General features: G+C 42.0%; 1 protein-coding gene across 4 annotated transcripts in view; it reads left to right on the plus strand.

Annotated features, from left to right (window-relative positions):
* The first annotated feature begins 20,425 nt into the window (after positions 1-20,425).
* The window catches only part of PDE6D (phosphodiesterase 6D), a 131,857-nt gene continuing 128,477 nt past the window's right edge, over positions 20,426-23,805 (plus strand). For 2 of the 4 annotated variants that reach the window (XR_013276799.1, XM_077487669.1), the window contains exon 1: positions 20,430-21,245. Coding sequence is in view for 3 of the 4 variants with exons in the window: in XM_077487669.1 (XP_077343795.1) it covers positions 21,199-21,245 (47 nt within the window). In the remaining variant the exon portion in view is untranslated. Of the gene's footprint in view, positions 21,246-23,805 lie in introns of all 4 variants that reach the window. The other 2 variants (XM_077487668.1, XM_077487670.1) reach the window with 2 other exon arrangements.

Genomic DNA, 23,805 nt, shown 5'->3' on the forward strand with positions numbered 1-23,805 from the left:
ACCTGTGTCCCGAGCCTCCGTCCCGTGCCTTGCCTCCTTGCCTCCGTCCCGTGCCGTGCCTTGCCTCCTTGCCTCCGTCCCGTGCCGTGCCTTGCCTCCGTCCCGTGTCGTGTCGTGCCTTGCCTCCGTCCCGTGCCGTGCCTTGCCTTGCCTCCGTCCCGTGCCTTGCCAGGATCGCCTCGGCGGCCATTCTAAAATTCAAAAGCCCCGCCTCCGCCTCCGCCTGTGATAGGCGGAACACTGAATTTCCCAGCAGCCTGTGTTCCGCCTATCACCGATATCGTCTCATCCTCGTACTACGGACGAGGATGAGACGATGTCCGTGATAGGCGGAACACAGGCTGCTGGGAAATTCAGTGTTCCGCCTATCACAGGCGGAGGCGGAGAAGGAGGCGTGGCTTTCAAATTGTAGTATGTCCGCCGTCTGTCTGCTCGATACGCTGATCGAGCAGTCAGACGGCGATGACTCGAGTATAAGCCGAGGGGGGCACTTTCAGCCTCAAAAAAGAGGCTGAAAATCTCAGCTTATACTCGAGTATATACGGTAATAAAATATTAAACAATGTGAGGGGTTTACTCACTTTTGTGAAATACTGTATATTACTTTGCCTTTTGCCTAATTTAGCTTCTTTACTGCGGAATGTTGCCTCCCTCTCAGCCCTTGTACACACAGTCGGAGAATCTGTCGGAATGAGTCTTATCGGACCGTGTCGTCAGATAATCCGACTGTGTGTGGTATGCATCGGACTTATTCCATCCGAATCTCCGTCCGACCCAATTTTCCAACATGTTGGAAATATTTCCCGACCAACTGGGCTGGACGGATCTAATCCGATCATGTGTAGAGCATTTTCATCGGACCAAGTGCCACGCATTAGTAAAAGGAAAGAGGAGGAAGTAAGGTCGCACTATGGAGCAGTTTAGTGTAATTTTGGTATGAGCGGCCTCTATTCAATTTCCACCCAGTGTGGGTGAAAACAGTAAAGTGAAATGAGAAGGGGAAATAGACTTGGCGCTATACCGTTTTGGTTTGAAAAAATTAATAATTGGTTATGGTTTATATAGATTTTCCAGCTTGCTGGTAAATAATGAAATGAAATAAATAAACCTAAATAAAAGTAAAAACTATCTGTTCATACCCAACAGTAATCTCCAATGATTATTTATACATATATGTTTTTATGCTTCCTTATAAATGTTAATAAACCATAAATAAACATGCAATACCTCTATTTAAGTATTAAAGTGCAAGTGCCAGTGAAAAAAACATGTGCGAGTGTTGAAATACACAATTACAACTCCAAAATAAATAAATAAGTAAATATATGATTAATTAACAATTTTGTATATTATATCTCAATTAGTGCTCACATAAAATACCATGTGGCGAATGGCCTGTGAAAGGATGAAAAATAAAAAATAAATATTAAAATTAAAATTAAAGAGGTGAGCGGCCTAGAAAATTATAAAAATAGTAATGACTAGCCCATATAAAAGTGAAAAATGAAAAGTTGGATATTGGAAAAACAAACAAAAATTGTTTTTTTTAAATTAATAATAATAATAAACAGTGAAAAAACTGTGAAAAATTGTGTGAAAAAATGGTGAAAAAATCTGTTATGAGTGTCTTTAAAAGGAGAGGGAGGAGGGTGACTGCAATTGCTGCTCGCTGTGCTCGGTGACTGCTAATGTGATTGCTCTCACCAGAGGTAGAACCCCGTCCGGGGTTGATCAGCCTTCACAGTGTAAGCCACTATGTGCCACGCATGCTCAGATCAAATTCCTACATCAAAGCTATTGGCTACTAGCCTGAATGTAGTCCCATCGTAACGAAATTACATCATCACGTTCTGAAAGATCGGATTTTTCTCCAACTTGGCCCGACCGTCTGTATGCAACAGTTTCGGACACAATCCGTCGGACTAAATCCGACTGGCAAAATCCGACGGATTTTGGTTGGCAAAATCTCCGACCGTGTGTAAGTGGGCTCAGGTTTGCATGTTAACCAACCTAAATTGCAAGTGTTAAATGTGTCCCTCAAGGAGTCTCATTTCCCATTTCAGTGGGCCGCTACAATTTACTATCTTGGTATACAATTAACATCCTCCTACCAAACTTTATATGAAGCAAATTACCTACTTCTCATAAAGTCACTTACTCAGTTATTGTCTTCCTGGGACGTTCCCAGCATTTCTTGGTTAGGTTATATCCACGCAGTGAAAATTAATTTTCTCCCGAAATTACTGTATCCATTTAGGGTGCTCCTGGTACTGGAACCACCCCATATACTTTGTGCACTGCAATGCTTAACACTTTAAGTTTATCTAGGGCCTTTCCAGACCCCGCCTGAATAAAAATTTACTTTACATGCCAAAACTTGCAGGAGGTCTAGGGGTCCCCAATATATTATTTTATTATAAGGCAGCGCAAATTGCACCTTTGGTTCATTTGTGTGCTGAGAGGGCTCCTCCACAGTGGACTTACCTTGATATGATGGATACAGACCCCACTCCCCTCTCTGCTATTTATTGGATACCCTCTTTGCTTTGCCCGAAAGGGCTCAATCCAGTCATTTCACATACCCTATTGGTGAGTTGTGCAGTAGAGAGCCAGCTGTAATGCACAAGGAGTATGTAAATATGCTGGCACCAGGGACCCGAAGACCATTGAAAAACTGGCCCAGGTGAAGACAGGATCCCTGGACAGGTAAGTATCCTTTCATCAAAAGTCAGCAGCTATGGTATTTGTAGCTGCTGACTTTTATTTTTATTTTTTTAATGACTGAAGAACCTCTTTACATACTTTGTAACCAAAGTGTAAAAAAAAAAACACTTTAATGGCTTGTAACTTCGAACCTGCTAATATGTGGTAGACCCCCACTGCAGAGTCACAGGAAGTGCTGATGATGTTGCATATGATGTCATAGCCCTGCCTCTTTAAACCCAGTGCTGAAATATGTTGCTATTACATAACACTGTGCAGTAGCTTTGCAAGTCCAGAAGCTGATTAATTCAGAGCACGGGCATAGTGCTGGATCACAGTTGTCACTGAAATCAGCAGTTTCAGCACTAAAGCCTGTTAAGATCTGCTGGACCACTGGGTGTCAGTGTGCATCCCAATGTGCTGCAAAACTGGAGGTAGAGCATAGCAAAATTGCACACAGAGCATTGATGTACCAAGCCAATTGTCAGAACTCGGTATCTAAATTGGCCTAAGAAACATACACTACACCTGCATGTGCACAAAAGATGCATGCATATCATACACTGTGCTTACATGAATGATACATAACGCCCAACAAGGATTTTTTGCTATAATTTGCTTCCTTACACTTTTTTACATGGTAAAATATGTGTTACATTTCACATATCCAATATAGGCGTGGTTATCCTATGCATTGTTCAGTTCATTAGTGCTCTTTACATTGCATTATATATAAACCTGAGCATGTTAACATATATCCACAAGTAGTCAGTGGTTTAGACTACATTCCACAAAGACGATTCATGGGCACTAGACAGAAAATATGCAGACTTTTTCCAGCAGGGTGTAGAAGATCCCTTGAGAAGCTTACTACTGCATGGCTAAGAAAAACTAGACTAGGAGCAGCCTATTTTGTGAATACTTGTAATTTTAACTGCCAAAGTGGAAACCTCTTTTGTTTATATTGCCAAACTATAATTCCATAATAAAATGTGATCGTTACTCACCCAATGAAATGAACTAAAATAACTTACCAGGGCTTCCACAAATGCAACAATAATTGGGCTATTCGTTTCTTGAACAACACTTCGCACTGTAACCATAGTGGCCAATTTGGGTGATACAGACAATGCACAGACACTATAAAACGCACGTGGATAGATATACTTTTACTGTAACACACACCATATGTAGACTCAAATTATTTTTGAAATTGCACCAAAAACTATTACTCATTCCTTAAATTTCTTTTTTTAAAGAAAGAAGGTATGTGTGTCCATTTCTTTGTGCTCATGTTTCTGGCAGTGAAAATTGTGCAAGTAGGGTTTCTTAGCTTCAGGTGTTCACCAGAGCCTCTAGTGGTGAAGATGGACTGCAACTAGCTCCAGGTCATGGCTCCCAGGGTCTCCCAACTCATGATAGACTACTGGAGGATAGAGGGGAAGCAGAAGTCCAGGACAACAAGGGATAATCAGGAGATAAGCCAAAGGTTGGGGGAACTAGCTGACAAGCATAGACAGAGAACAAGCCAAAGGTCAGGGTATCAAGCAGGCAGGGATAGTCAAAGAACAAGCCAAGGACGGTACACAGAATCAGACATAGAGCACAGGCGCAAGACACAGACAGGAAGCCAAACACACAATATTGATCAGCAAGGCTTGGCTTGCAGTGCACAGGTTAATATAGTGTTTGTTGATAGGGGCTGGGGTGGAGCCATGCTTGAGGGAAGATTACTTACAGGTATACAGCTAAGCCTCACGCATCAGGGTATATAGCTCAGCATTACAGATCAGGGTATAGAGCACAGCATTACAGATCAGGGTACATAATTCAGCCTCATAGATCAGGATATGTAGCTCAGCACTACAGATCAGGGTATGCAGCTCAGCATTACAGAGCAGGGTGTGCAGCTCAGCATTACAGAGCAGGGTGTGCAGCTCAGCATTACAGATCAGGGTATGCAGCTTAGCATTACAGATCAGGGTGTGCAGCTCAGCCTCACAGATCAGGGTATACAGCTCAGCCTCACAGATCTGGGTATAAAGCTCAGCCTCACAGATCTGGGTATAAAGCTCAGCCTCACAGATCGGGGTATACAGCTCAGCCTCACAGATCGGGGTATACAGCTCAGCCTCACAGATCAGGATATATAGCTCAGCTTCACAGTTCAGGGTGTACAGCTTAGCCTCACAGGTCAGGGTATACAGCTTAGCCTCACAGATCAGGGTATATAGCTCATCACAGATCAGGGTATACAGCTCAGCCTGACAGATCAGGGCATGTAGCTCAGCCTCACAGATCAAGGTATATAGGTCAGCATTACAGATCAGGGTATATAGTTCAGCTTCACAGATCAGGGTATATAGCTCAGCATTACAGATCAGGGTATCAGCTTAGCCTCACAGATCAGGGTATATAGCTCATCTTCACATATCAGGGTATATAGCTCAGCCTCACAGATCATGGTATATTGCTCAGCATTAATGATCAGGGTATATAGCTCAGCATTGCAGATCAGGGTATGTAGCTTAGCATTACAGATCAGAGTCTACAACTCAGCCTCATAGATCAGGGTAAATAGCTCAGTCTAACAGGTCAGGGAATATATAGCTCAGCCTCACAGATCAGGGTATATAGCACAGCCTCACAGATCAGGGTATATAGCTCAGCCTCACAGATAAGGGTATATAGCTCAACATTACAGATCAGGGTATATAGCTCAGCTTCACAGATCAGGGTATACAGCTTAGCCTCACAGATCAGGGTACACAGCTTAGCCTCACAGATCAGGGTATATAGTTTAGCCTGATAGATCGAGGTATATAGCTCAGCCTCATAGATCGGGGTATATAGTTCAGCCTCACAGATCAAGGTATATAGTTCAGCCTCACAGATCAGGGTATATAGCTCAGCATTACAGATCAGGGTATATAGTTGAGTCTCACAGCTTAGGGTTTATAGCTCAGAATTACAGATCAGGGTATATAGCTTAGCATTATAGATCAGGGTATAAAGATCGGCATTACAGATCAGGGTATATAGCTCAGCCTCACAGATCAGGGTATATAGCTCAGCTTCACAGATCCGGGTATACAGCTCAAAATTACAGATCAGGGTATACAGCTTAGCCTCACAGATCTAGGTATACAGCTCAGCATTACAGATCAGGGTATAGAGCTCAACATTACAGATCAGGGTATATAGCTCAGCATTACAGATCAGGGTATACAGCTCAGCATTACAGATCAGAGTATATAGTTCAGCCTCACAGATCAGGGTATACAGCTCAGCATTACAGATCAGGATTTATCGCTCATCATTACAGATCAGAGTATATAGTTCGGCCTCATAGATCAGGGTATACAGCTCAGCCTCACAGATCTGGGTATATAGCTCAGCATTACAGATCTGGGTATATAGCTGAGCCTCACAGATCAGGGTATAAAGCTAAGCTTCACAGATCAGGTTATATAACTCGGCCTCAAAGATCAGGGTATATAGCTCAGCATAACAGGTCAGGGTATATAGCTCAGTCTCACAAAGGTTATGTAGCTCAGCTATACAGATAAGGGTATATAGCGCATCCTCACAGATCCGGGTATATAGCTCAACTTTACAGATCAGGGTATATAGTTCAGCCTCACAGATCAGGGTATATAGCTCAGCATTACAGATCAGGGTATTCAGCTCAGCCTCACAGAGGGTATGTAGCTAAGCCTTACAGATCAAGGTATATAGCTCAGCCTCACAGATCAGGGTATACAGCTCAGCCTCACAGTTTAGGGTATATAGTTCAGCATTACAGATCAGGGTATACAGCTCAACATTACAGATTAGGGTATATAGCTCAGCCTCACAGATCTGGGTATATAGCTCAGCTTTACAGATCAGGGTATATAGCTCAGCATTACAGATCAGGGTATTCAGCTGAGCCTCACAGAGGGTATATAGCTCAGCCTCACAGATCAGGGTATATAGCTCAGCGTTACAGATCAGGGTATACAGCTCAGCATTACATATCTGGGTATATAGTTCAGCCTCACAGATCAGGGTATATAGCTCAGCATTACAGATCAGGGTATATAGCACAGCCTCACAGATCCGGGTATATAGCTCAGCTTTACAGATCAGGGTATATAGTTCAGCCTCACAGATCAGAGTATATAACTCAGCATTACAGATCAGGGTATGTAGCTCAGCCTCACAGATCAGGGTACATAGCTCAGCATTACAGATCAGGGTACATGGCTCAACATTACAGAACAGGGTATACAGCTCAGCCTCATAGATCAAGGTATATAGCTTAGCATTACAGATCAGGGTATACAGCTTAGCTTCACAGATCAGGGTATACAGCTTAGCCTCACAGATCAGGGTATATAGCTCAGCCTCACAGATCAAGGTATTTAGCTCAGCCTCACAGATCAGGGTATACAGCCCAGCCTCAAAGATCAGGGTATATAGTTCAGCCTCACAGATCAGGGTATATAGCTCAGCATTTACAGATCAGGATTTATAGCTCAGCATTACAGATCAGGGTATACAGCTTAGCATTACAGATCAGGGTATATAGCTCAGCCTCACAGATCAGGGTATACAGCTCAGCCTCACAGATAGGGTATACAGCTTAGCCTCACAGATCAGGGTATATAGCTTGGTCTCACAGATCAGGGTATACATCTCAGCATTACAGATCCGGGTATATAGCTCAGCATCACAGATAAGGGTATAGAGCTCAGCATTACAGATCAGGATTTATAGCTCAGCATTACAGATCAGGGTATATAGCGCTGCCTCACAGATCCAGGTATACAGCTCAGCCTCACAGATCATGGTATACAGCTCAGCATTACAGATCAGGGTATATAGCACAGCCTCACAGATCCAGGTATATAGCTCAGCTTTACAGATCAGGGTATATAGTTCAGCCTCACAGATCAGAGTATATAACTCAGCCTCACAGATCAGGGTACATAGCTCAGCATTACAGATCAGGGTACATGGCTCAACATTACAGAACAGGGTATACAACTCAGCCTCATAGATCAAGGTATATAGCTTAGCATTACAGATCAGGGTATACAGCTTAGCTTCACAGATCAGGGTATACAGCTTAGCCTCACAGATCAGGGTATATAGCTCAGCCTCACAGATCAAGGTATTTAGCTCAGCCTCACAGATCAGGATATGCAGCCCAGCCTCAAAGATCAGGGTATATAGTTCAGCCTCACAGATCAGGGTATATAGCTCAGCATTACAGATCAGGGTATACAGCTTAGCATTACAGATCAGGGTATATAGCTCAGCCTCACAGATCAGGGTATACAGCTCAGCCTCACAGATATGGTATACAGCTTAGCCTCACAGATCAGGGTATATAGCTTGGTCTCACAGATCAGGGTATACAGCTCAGCATTACAGATCCGGGTATATAGCTCAGCATCACAGATGAGGGTATAGAGCTCAGCATTACAGATCAGGATTTATAGCTCAGCATTACAGATCAGGGTATATAGCGCTGCCTCACAGATCCGGGTATACAGCTCAGCCTCACAGATCATGGTATACAGCTCAGCCTCACAGATCAAGGTATACAGCTCAGCCTCACTAATCAGGATATATAGCTCAGCCTCACAGATCAGGGTATATAGCTCAGCATTGCAGATCAGTGTATATAGCTCAGCCACACAGATCAGGTATACAGCTCAGCCACACAGATCAGGGTATATAGCTCAGTATTACAGTTCAGGGTATACAGCTTACCATTACAGATCAGGGTATATAGCTCAGCCTCACAGATCAGGGTATATAGCTCAGCCTCACAGATCAGGGTATATAGCTCAGCATTACAGATCAGGGTATATAGCTCAGCCTCATAGATCAGGGTATACAGCTCAGCCTCACAAATCAGGGTATATAGCTCAGCGTTACAGATCAGGGTATATAGTTGAGCCTCGCAGATTAGGGTTTATAGCTCAGAATTACAGATCAGGGTATAAGGTTGACCCTCACAGATTAGGGTTTTTGGGCTCAGCATTACGGATCAGGGTATATAGCTCAGCATTACAGATCAGCGTATAAAGCTCAGCCTCACATATCAGGGTATACAGCTTAGCCTCACAGATCAGAGTATATAGCTCAACATCACAGATCAAGGTATACAGCTTTGCCTCACAGATCAGGGGATACAGCTTTGCCTCACTGATAAGGGTATACAGCTTTACCTCACAGATCAGGGTATACAGCTTAGCCTCACATATCAAGGTATATAGCTCAGCCTCATAGATCGAGGTATTTAGCTCAGCCTCACAGATCAGGGTATATAGTTCAGCCTCACAGATCAGGTTATGTAGCTCAGCATTACAGCTCAGGATTTATAGCTTAGCATTACAGATCAGGTTATACAGCTTATCATTGCAGATCAGGGTATATAGGTCAGCCTCACAGATCAGGGTATACACCTTAGCCTCACAGATCAGGGTATATAGCTTGGTCTCACGGATCAGGGTATACAGCTTAGCCTTACAGATCCGGGTATATAGCTCAGCCTCACAGATCAGGGTATATAGTTCAGCCTCACAGATCAGGGTATAAAGCTCAGCATTACAGGTCAGGATTTACAGCTTAGCTTCACAGATCAGGTTATATAGCTCTGCCTTACAGATCAGGGTATACAGCTCAGCATTACAGGTCAGGGTATATAGCTCAGTCTCACAGATCAGGGTATATAGCTCAGCATTACAGATCAGGGTAAATAGTTCAGCCTCACAGATCAGGGTATATAACTCAGCATTACAGATCAGGGTATGTAGCTCAGCCTCACAGATCAGGGTACATAGCTCAGCATTACAAATCAGGGTATGTAGCTCAGCCTCACAGATCAGGGTACATAGCTCAGCATTACAGATCAGGGTATACAGCTCAACATTACAGATCAGGGTATACAGCTCAGCCTCACAGATCAGAGTATACAGCTCAACCTCATAGATCAGGGTATATAGCTCAGCATTACAGATCAGGGTATATAGCTCAGCTTCACAGATCAGGGTATACAGCTTAGCCTCACAGATCATGGTATACAGCTCAGCCTCATAGATCAAGGTATTTAGCTCAGCCTCACAGATCAGGGTATACAGCCCAGCCTCACAGATCAGGGTATATAGTTCAGCCTCACAGATCAGGGTATATAGTTTAGCCTCACAGATCAGGGTATATAGCTCAGCATTACAGATCAGGGTATATAGCTCAGCCTCACAGATTAGGGTTTATAGCTCAGCATTACAGATCAGGGTATATAGCTCAGCATTAAAATCAGGGTATACAGCTTAGCATTACAGATCAGGGTATATAGCTCAGCCTCACAGATCAGGGTATATAGCTCAGTCTCACAGATCAGGGTATATAGCTCCGCCTTACAGATCAGGGTATACAACTCAGCCTTACAGATCAGGGTATACAGCTCAGCCTCACCGATTAGGGTATATAGCTCAGCCTCACCGATCAGGGTATATAGCTCAGCATTACAGATCAGGGTATATAGTTCATTTTCACAGATCAGGGCATATAGCTCAGCAATACAGATCAGGGTATATAGTTGAGCCTCACAGATTAGAGTTTATAGCTCAGCATTACAGATCAGGGTATATAACTCAGCCTCAGAGATCAGGGTATGTAGCTCATAATTGCAGATCAGGGTATATAGCTCACAGAACAAAGTATACAACTCATCCTTGCAGATCAGGGTATACAGCTAAGCCTCCCTGATCAGGATATATAGCTCAGCATTTCAGATCAGGGTATATAATTCAGTCTCACAGATCAGGGTATATAGCTCAGCATTACTGATCACAAATAAGTGTAGAGTGGGAGTGTTCGAGACGCATCGCTTGTGCCCAGCTAAGAAGCTTCCCATAGACTACTGTGTGTCCGCGCCTGGACCCTCTTAAAGGGCTCCTTTTTTATAGCTTGGGGGGCGACACTCGTGTGCCCCCTATGGGCAGGCTGCCACTGATCAGCAGTATATAGCAGTCTTATGACTTCTATCAGTGTCTGGTTACAGCTTATAGAAGAAGTTTTCATTCTACTCTGACTTTACTATGAGGCTGCAGGACCCCTCACCCTCTGGATAGTGCTAATTGGCCCTGTGCCGATCACATGCACCGTCCTAAAAAAAAAAAAACTCGACAGCAATACACACCGAACTGAGTATGTGCAGAGTGCCCCCAAGGCTCTGTTCTATTAGCAGATGGATTGGGGAAAGTAAAAGAAGGGGAGGATCAGAGAAGACATGATCAAACAGCCTTTTTACACAATGCCGAGGTTTAACCCCACAGTGAGTATAACAAGCATTCTTTAATGCATATACAGACAGTGGTGTTGCTATGGGGGATCGGGGGCTGTGGACCGCACCCAGGGTGACACCCGGGGCCAGGGCCAGGCTGGGGTGGGAGGGGCCCAAGATTTGTGTGCAGTGTGTTAGCATGGAGGGAAGCGCCAGTGGGATGCTACAGTGTCGCGATCGCCACCATGGAGCATTTGCCCACATCTTCTGTGGGGTGTCCCGGGTCTCCAGCGCAGTGATTGCCAACACTTTAGCAGCCGGTCTCTGTCCCAGCCGGCTGCATGTTTATAATAGTGTCAGAACGCCAAGGGAAGTTTCCCGCAGGTTCCTCCTCTGCTCTGCTGTGCATTCTGACAAGACAGGAGGAGCCTGGGAAGGAGATCTCCCGGCGCTGAGGTCCCGGTGACTGGTAGGTCTGTGCAGGAATCTGAGTATTCATCCAAAAAGAGAAAGGGGGATTTATACTAGGAGGGATTAAGATTTTTTTTTTTTTGCTGGGAAAATCTGGAGGTGAGTGCCTTTGTATTGGGGTGGGGGGATTGTGCTTGTAGGGGGAATTTGGCAGGGGGGTGTTAAATAAAAGGATGTGTGCTGAGGATGGCTTGGGTGAGGAAATAAGAGAATTTGTGTAAAAAGAGTGATTTATTACTGGAAGGAAGGGGTATATGGGGGTGTGGATTTGTGATCAGGTGGGAGATTTGGGGGGTGATTAAGATAATTTGTGTAAGAAGGAAGGGTTTGGGGGGATTTATGCTGAGAGGGGGAGATCTGTGCAGGGAGAGGGAGAAGAGGGAATAATTTGTACTGATGGGGAAGTAAGAGAATTTGTACAATGAGGAGTTTGGGGGGATTTGTACTGGGAGGAGGGATATGGGAGGCATTTTGTGCTGAGAAGGGGGATTTGTGCTGAAAAGGGGTATATGCGGGTGATGATTTGTGCTGAGAGAAGGGATCTTTGCTGAAAGGGGTTATATGAGGGGGAACAGAGAAGGGGGATTTGTGCTGAAAGGGGGTATATGCAGGTGATGATTTGTGCAGAGAGAATGGATCTTTGCTGAAAGGGGTTAAATGAGGGTGATGATTTGTGCTGAAAGGAGGGATTTGTGTTGAAAGGGGGGAAATGAGGGTGATGATTTGTGCTGAGAGGGGGGATTTGTGCTGAAAAGGAAGAAATGGAGGGGAGGTAGTGCTGAGAGGGACTATTTGTACTGGAAAGGGGGCATATGGGGGGTGAGGGTCACTCCACACATAGTACTTTAAACAATGGGGGGGCAGGAGGAGGTGTGACACCATGTTTTACGGCACCAGGTGACACCAACCCTAGTGACGCCACTTTATACAGACTGATTTTACTGCTGTGGGTTTAGTAACACTTTAATTCAATACAGTGCAAATGGTAATACATAAATAATGTGCAAAATTTTAATCCATGCAATTGTTTGAATAAATAAATAAAAAAATAATAATCAATATGCAACAAATAAATATGTCACAAATGTGTTTAGAAAAAAAGGTGAAAAAATAGTCCAAATTTGAATAGAATACATTTGATTACAATAGAAAACAATATAATAAAAAATAAGAGAATTGAATAAAAAACAATAGAAAAGAATTTAATAGAAAAAAAAACTATAAAATAGAATAGAACTAAATAGAAAGAATATAATCGTCTTCTGAAGTTCGAATTTATAAAATAATAAATTCAAATGTCAATTCAAATGCTGATTAAAATTTGAATGCCGAATTTGAAACAAATTACAATCAAATTCCCAAAAAAATAAACAAAATGATCCACTTCAAACTCTCTCATCCATGTCTTTATGGACCTTGTTTTGTGCACTGGTGCACAGTCATGTTGGAACAGGAAGAGGCCATTGCCAAACTGCTCCCACAAAGTTGGGAGCATGAAATTTGTCCAAAATGCCAACCCTTCTGCTGGGGATTGGTCAGATCCCTCAGAATACTCCAGCAAGCTCCTCCTAACTGCTTCTGAAACCTTCTCCAAGTTTCCAGCAAGCAGGGAAGAGTTGCCAGAGAAGCTGCTGCTGCGTCATCCAGCCTACCTGAGTCACTCACCTGACCCAGAAAAGCACACAGTCTTAAAAAAATACCTCCTGGACCCAGGAGCAAGGGCATCCCAAAAAAATACAGTTTTGAAAGAGAGAAAGGTAACAAACTGGGACAGGGCTATGTTACAAATAAATTTACCGTATCAAAAATATACACCATATCTTTACAGTAAATATTTACATCATATGTACATGTAGCAATATGGGCTATAATTGCCACTAACAGCTATTCCCTGCCCTATCTGTGAACCACATAATTCCTCTAGTGCCCAGCGTTATGAGACTGACATCATATCTGTGAGCCCAGCCAAAGGGATTATGGGACTGGTAGTTTCATCAGACGGCTGTTCCCCTGCATGACCATGCATTCAGACTACATATCCCAGGGATCTTTGTTATCACGAGAAAGGTTTCTGGGAAGAATTATAAAAGAGACCAGAGACTCACCTTGCGCTCTCTTCACCTGGGCCTTGTGTGTGAAGGACCTCTTCATGCCGGGAGAGTGAGGTTGTGGCCTACCAGACGGTCCAGAGCATTCCTACCTGATCAAGAAGAGATTCAGCACTGCTTGCTGTTCATCGGACATCTGATCAACATCATACAGTGCAGGGACCCACACTTTGTGCTCCGCAACGGGTGATCATCACAAGTAGAACTACAGCCAGGACATCCATTCTGGAATCAGTCATGGGAAGGCGTTGAATCGGCCTGGTCATTGATGAGAGGATTATTGTTCAGTTTTGCAACCCTTTCCTTTGTTTCATTGGGAGACGGTGCACAGACAGCTATATCTTTACTTCACTTCACTGCACCTTCATCTGAACACTGTACATAAGTTCTTTAACTAGTCTGTACAAGATATACTACCACTCTATTTACTCCACCCTATTAGATACACTTAATGAGCTTTGACTGCCGGTGAAGACCATCAGATCTGCAATAGGGGCATTCTGTCATTGATACTTAAAGGGCCCTCATACCATCCATGTTTAGTTTTATCCTCCATTAGGATCAAAGGTTAAACAGGCTGGCCTGGGATCCTCTTTATAGAAGTATTGCCAGTATTGATGCTTAACTTACTTATCTTTGCAGGTGATGTTCCAGTGGTATCCTATTGTCTATAGGTGTGTGTGTGCATATATATATATATATATATATATATATATATATATATATATATATATATATACACACACTATCTCACAAAAAGTGAGAATACCCCTCACATTTTTGTAAATATTTTATTATCTTTTCATGTGACAACACTGAAGATATTACACTTTGTTACAAAGTAGTGAGTGTACAGCTTGTATAACAGTGTCAATTTCCTGTCCCCTCAAAATAATTCAACACCCAGCCATTAATGTCTAAACCGCTGGCAAGAAAAGTGAGTACAGCCCTAAGTGAAAATGTCCAAATTGGGCCCAAAGTGTCAATATTTTATGTAGCCACCATTATTTATAGACATGTGCATTTCATTTCGTTCCGAATCGAAATTCGGACGAATTTCCATTATTCGGACATTCGGATGCATCCGAATTACCGAATTGCAATGCTAACAAATTCAAACGAAATTTGAATCAAATTCGAAAAATGACATTTTGCGACCCGACATTGGGGCCATGTATCTCGGGGCCACTTATAGCTAGGAACCCCAAATTTGGAATGCAAACACAGTAGAACTAGCACTACACCATCCAATTTGGGGTCTCTAGCACCAAGTGACCCCGAGTTACGGGGCCCCAAAGTCGGGTCGGAAAATGTCATTCTCTGCTTCAGAAAAGTGCTTGACATTTTGCGACCCGACTTTGGGGTCCCATAACTCGGGGTCACTTGGAGCTAAAAAACCCAAATTTGGATATGTTGTAGTGCTAGTTCTACTATGTTTGCATACTAGGGTTGCTAGCTATAACTAGCCCCGAGATACGTGGCCCCAAAGTCGGGTTGCAAAATGTCATTCTCTTCTGCAGAAAAGTAATATAAATGAAATAAGATGTGTGTGTTTTTTTGCACTGGTACACTGCAAGTATGAGAAGTTGATGTGACAGATGTATATAAGTAAGTAACTAACCATCTTCCAAAATTTCTAATTCAAATAGAAAAGATTAGAAAAAATTATAATTTAATAGAATAAAATAGAAAGAATATACAACCATCTTCTGAAATTCAAATTTCAAATAGAATAAATTTGAATTTCGAATAGTATGAATTCAAAATTTTTAATTAATTAATTTTAAATTTGGATAGAAAAGATTATAATAAAATAGAAAATAGACTAGAAAAATGATAGAACAGAACAGAATAGAATAGAATATATTATATTTTATTCTGTTCTATTGTTTTTCTAGTCTATTCTTTTATATTCTATTAAAATCTTTTCTATTAAAATCGAAATCATTATATACTAAATTCGAATTTTTGGAAGACGGTGGTTTTATAATACATAAATATATATTTCTTTCCGACATTCAAATTTCGTTAAAGCCCCATACACACTATCAGATTTTCTGCTGATTTTTTCCTTCAAATTTACCAAAACCATATAATATGAGGTCAAACCTTAGGAGTTTCAATTTGTATGCAATCAGTCAGGCCCTCGCACTACATGGTTTTGGTAAATCTGAAGGAAAAAATCAGCAGAAAATCTGATAGTGTGTATGGGGCTATAGAATGAATTTGAATAGAAAAGATTAGAATGGAAATAGAGAATAGACTAGAACAATAGAACAGAATAGAATATAGATACTATCTATTTCATTTTTAATTTCTTTTGCAGATTACTATTTGTTTCCATAAGATCTCCTGCAGACTATTAGCATCTATTTCAATTTTTTGCAGATCTCCTGCAGACTATTAGTATCTATTTTGTTTTCTAACCAGATCTCCTGCAGACCATTAGCATCTATTTTTTTTAGCAGATCTCCTGTAGACTATTAGCAGCCATTTCACTTCTTTTATTTATTTTTTGCAGATCTCCTGCAGATTGTTAGAATCAATTTAATTTTTTTGGGGGGATTACTATTTATTTCCATCAGATTTCCTGCAGTATAATAACATATATTTCATTGCTTGCAGATCTCCTGCAGACTATTAGCATCTATATCTAAAGGAAATGGCTGTTCTAATGCAAAAAAATAAAAATGAAATAGATGCTAATAGTCTGCAGGAGATCTGCAAAAAATGAAATAGATGTTAATATACTGCAGGAGATCTGATGGAAATAAATAGTAATCGGCAAAAAAAAAGAAAAATGAAATTGATTCTAACAGTCTGCAAAAAAGAAGTGAAATGGCTGTTAATAGTCTACATGAGATCTGCTAAAATAAATAGATGCTAATAGTCTGCAGGAGATCTACAAAAAAAGAAATAGATGCTAATAGTCTGCAGGAGATCTACAAAAAAAATAGATGCTAATAGTCTGCAGGAGATCTGGTGAAAATAATGAAATAGATACTAATAGTCTGCAGGAGATCTGCAAAATAATTAAATAGATGCTAATAGTCTGCAGGAGATCTTATTAAAACAAATGGTAATCTGCAAAAAAAATAAAAATTTAATAGATAGTATCTATATTCTATTCTATTGTTCTAGTCTATTCTCTATTTCTATTCTAATCTTTTCTATTCATATTCGAATTCATTCTATACGAAATTCAAATGTCGGAAATATATATATATATATATATATATATATATATATACACATATATATATATATATATATATATACACATATATATATATATATATATATATATATATATATATATATATATATATATATATATATATATATATAAAACCATCTTCTGAAATTCGAATTTAGTATATAATGATTTCGATTTTAATACAATATAAAATAATAGACTAGAAAAACAATAGAACAGAACAGAATAAAATATAATATATTCTATTCTGTTCCATCGTTTTTCTAGTCTATTTTCTATTTTATTATAATCTTTTCTATCCAAATTTAAAATTAATTCATTTAAAAATTTGAATTCATACTATTCGAAATTCAAATGTATTCTATTCAAATTTGAATTTCAGAAGATGGTTGTATATTTTTCTATTTTATTCTATTAAATTATTTTTTTTCTAATCTATTCTAATCTTTTCGATTTGAATTAGAAATTTTGGAAGATGGTTAGTTACTTATACTTACTTATATATATCTGTCACATCAACTTTTCATACTTGCAGTGTACCAGTGCAAAAAAAAACCACACAAATCTTATTTCATTTATATTTATGGTATTAATGAAGTTGTCAGCATGCCTGATTGAAGAAGTCACAGATGTCGATCGCAAGGCAAGTGCATATGATCTATGTCATTGTCCACTTGCCAAAAGTTGTGTATTGTATTTGTCCACTTGCCACGTCACCTGTCACAAGTTGTGTATTGTCCACTTGCCACGTCACCTGCCACAAGTTGTGTATTTTCCACTTGCCACGACACCTGCCAGGAGTGCCACGTGGCCTGACACGAGTGCCACGTGACCGGCCACGAGTGCCACGTGACCTGACACGAGTACCACGTGACCTGACACGAGTGCCACGTGGCCGGCCACGAGTGCCAGGTGGCCTGAGACGAGTGCCATGTGGCCTGAGACGAGTGCCACGTGACCGGCCACGAGTGCCACATGACTTAACACGAGTGCCATGTGACCGACCAAGTTGTGGATTGTCCACTTGCCATGTCACCTGCCACCAGGCGACACCAGATATGGGCAATATGAAAGTACTTTTCTGCAGCAGAGAATGCCATTTTGCGACCCGAATTTGGGACCACATATCTCGGGGTCACTTATAGCTAGAAACACCAAATTTGGTATGCAAACACAATAGAATTAGCACTATAACATATACAAATTTGGGGTTTCTAGCACTAAGTGACCCCGAGATACATGGCCCTAATTCGGGTCTCAAAATATTTTCGAATCCGGTTGAAATAGTTTCGAATGCGGTTGAAATAATTTTGAATCATGTTGAAATTATTTCGAATTCGGTAGAAATATTTTCGAATTTGGTTGAAATATTTTCGAATGTAACCGATTTTTCGAATTCGGTAGAAAACTAAACGAAATACGAAAACGAATTTAAGGAATTTAACGAATATAACTAAATGAAATTAATTAATTAACGAATTAAAACGAAATGAAACTAAACAAATTTTTTCCTTTTGCACATCTAATTATTTACCAGCATTGCCCTAACCCTCTTGGGCATGGAGTTCACCAGAGCTTCACAGGTTGCCACTGGAGTCCTCTTCCACTCCTCCATGACGATATCATGGAGCTGGTGGATGTTAAAGACCTTGCACTCCACCTTCCGTTTAAGGATGCCACTTTTCCTTGCTCTTCACCTGGGATCTCCAACCCCACTATACCTTCAATCCCCTCAAAAATCTGCACTGAGAGGAAGGAAGGTATAGCAATAGGTGTCCCAAGTACTTGTAGCCAATCTGCTAGCCGTACACAACCCTCTGATTTTAGCAGGCAAATTTCCCTATCCCAGTTGCTGAACCGTAAAAAGAAATTCGGTCCCAGCAATTCACATGCTCAGCGTCTGAATGCTAGCTTGGCCAAATCGCTAGCACTGCAACTGCTGCCTTTTCAGCTGGTAGATTCTGCCCCCTTTCGTACATTTGTGAAATGTGCTGTATGTAGCACTAACCCCCAAAGGAGCTGCTGGTTTGTTTGGGCTTGCCGTTACCTTCTTCTCCTCGATTGGTGTCTAGGGGTTTCCTGTAGTAAATGGCCCAGTAACTTGAGAGACTGACGACAGATCCGTATAAAGAGATTTTTTATTTGCAAAAACGTAGACAACGAACAGCCTCTTAAAATAGGATCAGAGGTTTAGGAAGGAAGTTCAGGTACTCTGTGTCAAAGTCAATGATGAAGGACTTTCTTACTTTGACTAAATCCAGAGAATAGCCGTTCACAACTGGATGTTCACTCAAGTTGGATAGTCCCTCCCTTACAAGACCTAGTAGCCAGCAAGGTGCTTTACTCAGGAACAAGTCTCTGCCACAGACGTTGTTGTAGAACATACAGGAATACGTCGCTGCCACAGATGGTGTTGTAGAAAATTCAGGAAACTAAAACTTGTGGAACACTCGTGTGATACCTGGATCTTTCAGCCAGCTTGGCGATACCCACAAGACTGGATTCACTTAGGTACTTCAGCCCCACCAGGCTCTTGCTAAGAAGCCAACCCGTGCGTGGCCTTCTTCTGAAGAGTCCTCCCCTGGATAGCTATGAAGTTACAGGGCCTCTCCAACTACGGAGACGGCACCGGACCACCTTTGAATCCTTCTTTAGTTTCCTTGCCTCGGGCTAGCCAGCCCCGAGACAACAAGTTTGGTGGATCCGCACGCCAGGCCATAGCCTTCCTGGGGGCTGGTCAGGAGGACCAGGACCATGAAGTCAGAACATACTTCTGGACCGCAATCCCGAACCAAGTGACACTCCGGAATCCCGAACCAACAAGAGTGACACTGCCACTGGGCGGGCTCCGAGAGAAGGTAACCTTAAAGCACCCAACCAGACTGCGGTTCCATGCCTGCCAGAAGAGACAGTGCCCCTTGTGGCCAGGCTGAACATCCTATAGTCTAGTCAGATTGATGCTGAGGTCCAAATTTAGAACAATTGTACCCAAACCAAACTGCAGTTCAGGTTTAAACTTAACTTTAAAAAAAAACATAGCGCATGCTCTTCAGGAGCCAGCGCAACATGTACCTCAGTGGCAGGTTCCAAAATGCCATTTCTTTTCATGGAAGGTCATTCCAACTCTCTACCAGCATGTGGAAGGCAATGTTTTGCCCTCGCTGGACAGGGCGGTCAGCAGTAAGATAAAAAAACTCAATTTATTTGTTACTCTTAAAGTGGTGTTCCGCCTTTGGGGAAAAAAAAATTAAAACTCAGCAACTACAAATACTGTAATAAATGGCATGGGCAGGAAGGCGGTAAAAGAGGTTAATTAGCGCAGCCCTGTAAAGCAAAAAAAAAAAAAAATGCTCTGGTCACAAAGTGGGGTAAAAATCTTCCGGAGGGCAAGTAGCTAAAAGAGAACCCCAAACAATACAGCAGTTTGACCCCTCTGAGTTTCCGTTCGAGATTTTCCGTTTCTATGCTACGTCACGTTGCTGGGCAGAGTGACGCGCATCTTTTACACTACAACGTTTAGAACGCAACCTAACTAACTGTTTATTTCGCCACTCCCAAAAAGGTGGGTCCTTGCTTAGTCCCTTATATGATTGGTACATGGTGTTGTCATGTATCCGCTATTGCGGCTGTTATTGGCTGGGTGTAGAGATCGGTAGACCCGCGTAAGGCGTTGCGGGTGAGAGAAGGCGGCGCTGGGAGCGCATCGCTAAATCCGCTTAGCAGGACCCGTAACCTACCTGACAGGGAATAGCGGCCTCCGAGGTGGGATAGCGGCGTCGATAAGGCGGCTTTACCCGGTGCGTGTATGAGCGAGGGGGAAGGAGACAGCGGTGGGTACAGACTTTCAGAGCGTGGTACCCGTTTCTTCTGAGGGGAAACCTGGGTGAAACTTTGATATACGAGAGCTGAAAGTGCTTCATAGAGGCCTGCCGTTTTTACCTCAGAGGAGCCCTCCACCTATCAGCAGGCTGTGGGACTCCAGGTACCCTGCCTGTTCCGTTCTGTCAGCCTCGTCCACCTTGTGAGCTATACCTGACTGACTACCCCCTGCATGAGGTGACCTATGAAGTTGGCATTGCAATTTTCTGTACTCTTCTGTCATTGCTTGGCCCCCTGACTTTGTACATGCAATAAATCTCTAAGTGACCTGCTGTCCTACTACTCTACAGGCCATCCTCACTGCTTGTCTGACTGATGTCCATGAGCACTGATCCCCTGGGCTAGGCTGCTACACTCACCTACAAGGTGAACCAGAGACACACACGTTTTATGAATTGCTTATAATCGCTTTTACTGGAACAGAAACCTAATCGATTTAATAGAACTACAGCGAAAGAAGATTTGACCATTCAGATCCAGTCTCCTGCCATTCATTTGGATTGGGTTGGCTCAGAATAAACGCAAGGAATCGCCCCACCATGTCTAGTAATGAGCGAGCGAAGAAGATCATGGATGGATTCAAACTGTATCCTGTTTTCCATAACTTGGCAGCTTTATGGAGATCATTGCATTGTGGGAGTATAGAACACTGTTTAGCATCTTATCAGTTCCTGATCTCTGGTTAAAAAACAAAACAACCCCCCCCCCCCCCCCCCAGATACTATTTGTTTATTACAGTTAATTAGTGCCTTCAATCTACATCTTTATTATACATACACATCAGTCCCTGCCCTCAAGGAGCTTACAATCTAACATCCCTAAATCTGGCCATACATTGTAAAATTTTCTTATTAAATTTTCTTTTAGCTTTACCTTTTTTTAAAGTGGAGTTCTACCCAGAAATGGAACTTCTAGTGATCAGATCCGGTCAGATCAGGTCACATTTGGCACCTTTCAGAGGGGAGCAGATACCTGTCAAATCCAGGTATTTGCTCCCACTTCCTGCAAAAGAGCGCCATTCAGAATGCGCAGTAGAAAACCCAGGAGTGAAGCCAAAAGTCTCCCCTGCCTGGTTTCCTTACTAGGAATGCCGGTGGCAGCACCAGTGAGTCCATCCGAAGATCGGCTTCGGGTGCCGGCATTGTTGGTTCTCTGGACAGCTAATTGTCCATATATTTAAAGTCAGCAGCTACAGTATTTGCAGCTGTTGACTTTTATTTACATTTTTTTTTCTTTTTCCCCAGGCGGAACTCCGCTTTAACTATGTAGTGCAAGGGCCTGCCTGGTTGCATGTAAATTAAAAGTGTTTAGGTTTGACCTCCTATATGGTTTTGGTAAATCTAAAGAAAATTGTATAATGTATGGCCAGCCTAGCTCACATTCGTACATACTAGGGCCAAATTAAACAGGAGTCAATTCACCTACCAGCATGTCTTTTGGAGTGTGGAGGGAAGCCCACTTAGTCACAGGAAGAACATGCAGCCTAGGCAAGTAGTGCCGTGGTTGAGAGACGAACGCCGACTCTAGTGCTGCCAGGCAGAAATACTAACCACTTTGTCTTCTTATGAAAATGCTAGTTGCCTGGATTTTATACAGAGCTAAAGTTCTTTGTGTGTCATTGACTTGCATTTGATGTCCTGGCTTCATTTTGCTGAATGCTTGTTCTGGGTAAGAGGCTCAAAATGTGTTGAACTGGGAGAATCAGCATTACAGCCAGGCAACTAGCATTTTTATAAGCAGGTCAGCCAACAGGTTTCTTCCATGCCCATTTTTTTCTCTGCTGCTAAAACTAGCCTCGCTTTACCCGTAACGGACCCGCCATCCCCATTTGAAAGGGGTCTTAATTTAAAAAAAAAATCCCAGGTCTGGGATAAAACCACCAACCCCACTAATTGATTCATGGCAGTAAAAAACAAACCTAAATTTTACCTACCGAGCACCATGGCCTTGCGATCCTCTAGTCCTGGGTCCTCCGTCTTCCTTTCTTTACACAGATGAGGTCCTACATTGGCTGTCCATGTTACTGCCTGTGTGACATGGATACTTCCTATTGGCTGTCCAGCAGTGGGGTTCACTCAGGATCCAGAAGAGCAGTGATGTCATCACAAGGGGACAGTAGAGGACACTGGCGAGGGGCCATTTGCAGTATCGGATAAGCAGTGTCCCGCACCTGTAAATGGCACCAGCGAGGGACCTATATGGTGACATTTGGTGAGTATAACTTGCTTAACAAGGTAAGAAAAAGTAAAAACCATTCAGGATGGGCTATAGGGGTCATTTTTTATTTTTTTTTATTTAAAAGTGTATTTGGTCAAACTGCAAACTATTGTTACTTGCTCAATGTACCCGTTGGTCGTCTAAGAAATTTAGAGCTGCCCTGTTTACTTTGCCTGTGTTATCTTGACGAGTCTAATCAGTCCTTCATTTTTTCCATTGGACTATATAACGCTTCCTCTTGTTGTGGAGAAAACCTCTGGACAGGGCTGACACCAGATTTTGCAGTTTCAGTCCAGAGCATAAAATAAAATCGATAAATGGTGCTGCACTCTAAATGTTTGCGAACAAATTTAATATACAGTATAAACAATATTAAGTGCTTAAATGTTATAACAAAAATTTATTTCAGAATAAGTAGTGTAAGTGACAATGCATAAGAATAAACTCCAAGTGAACAAATGTCCTTAATCACATAAAAATAAAGTGCCAGTGCCAAAAGTGACAATACAAAAATGTATTCAATCGATAAATAAATGATAAGGTGAGATAGTGAAGTGCAAGTGAAATAATGTAAACGGTGACTTCTCTCTTCTTCAGTGTAATGACACCTCCTGTGTATAATGGGCCCCTTGCCTTACCGCTGTAAGGTAGCGGCGTATAAATGTAGACGCTGGCAATCCAGGAATTCAGGGTCCTGCAGTCAGTCACACTAAGGGCTTCTTATAGATGAGAATGACATGGATAGCATCTGGGGAGCCTTGTATCCTGATGGGTGGTTCTCCTTCTAAAGGTATGTATACCTCCTTTATACAAATCAACAAATGGAAATCCTCCCAAAATAGATGTGTATGTGATATGGAGAAAGAAAAGGGGTCCCGAATTGTGAAATGTCTAAAAACTAGGTGATTTTCTTACAACCAATAAGGTAT

Source organism: Lithobates pipiens, unplaced genomic scaffold (genome assembly GCF_037356315.1).
Source record: "Lithobates pipiens isolate NorthernLeopardFrog02 unplaced genomic scaffold, aLitPip1_a1.2 Scaffold_18, whole genome shotgun sequence".
NCBI classification, from domain to species: Eukaryota; Metazoa; Chordata; class Amphibia; order Anura; family Ranidae; genus Lithobates; species Lithobates pipiens.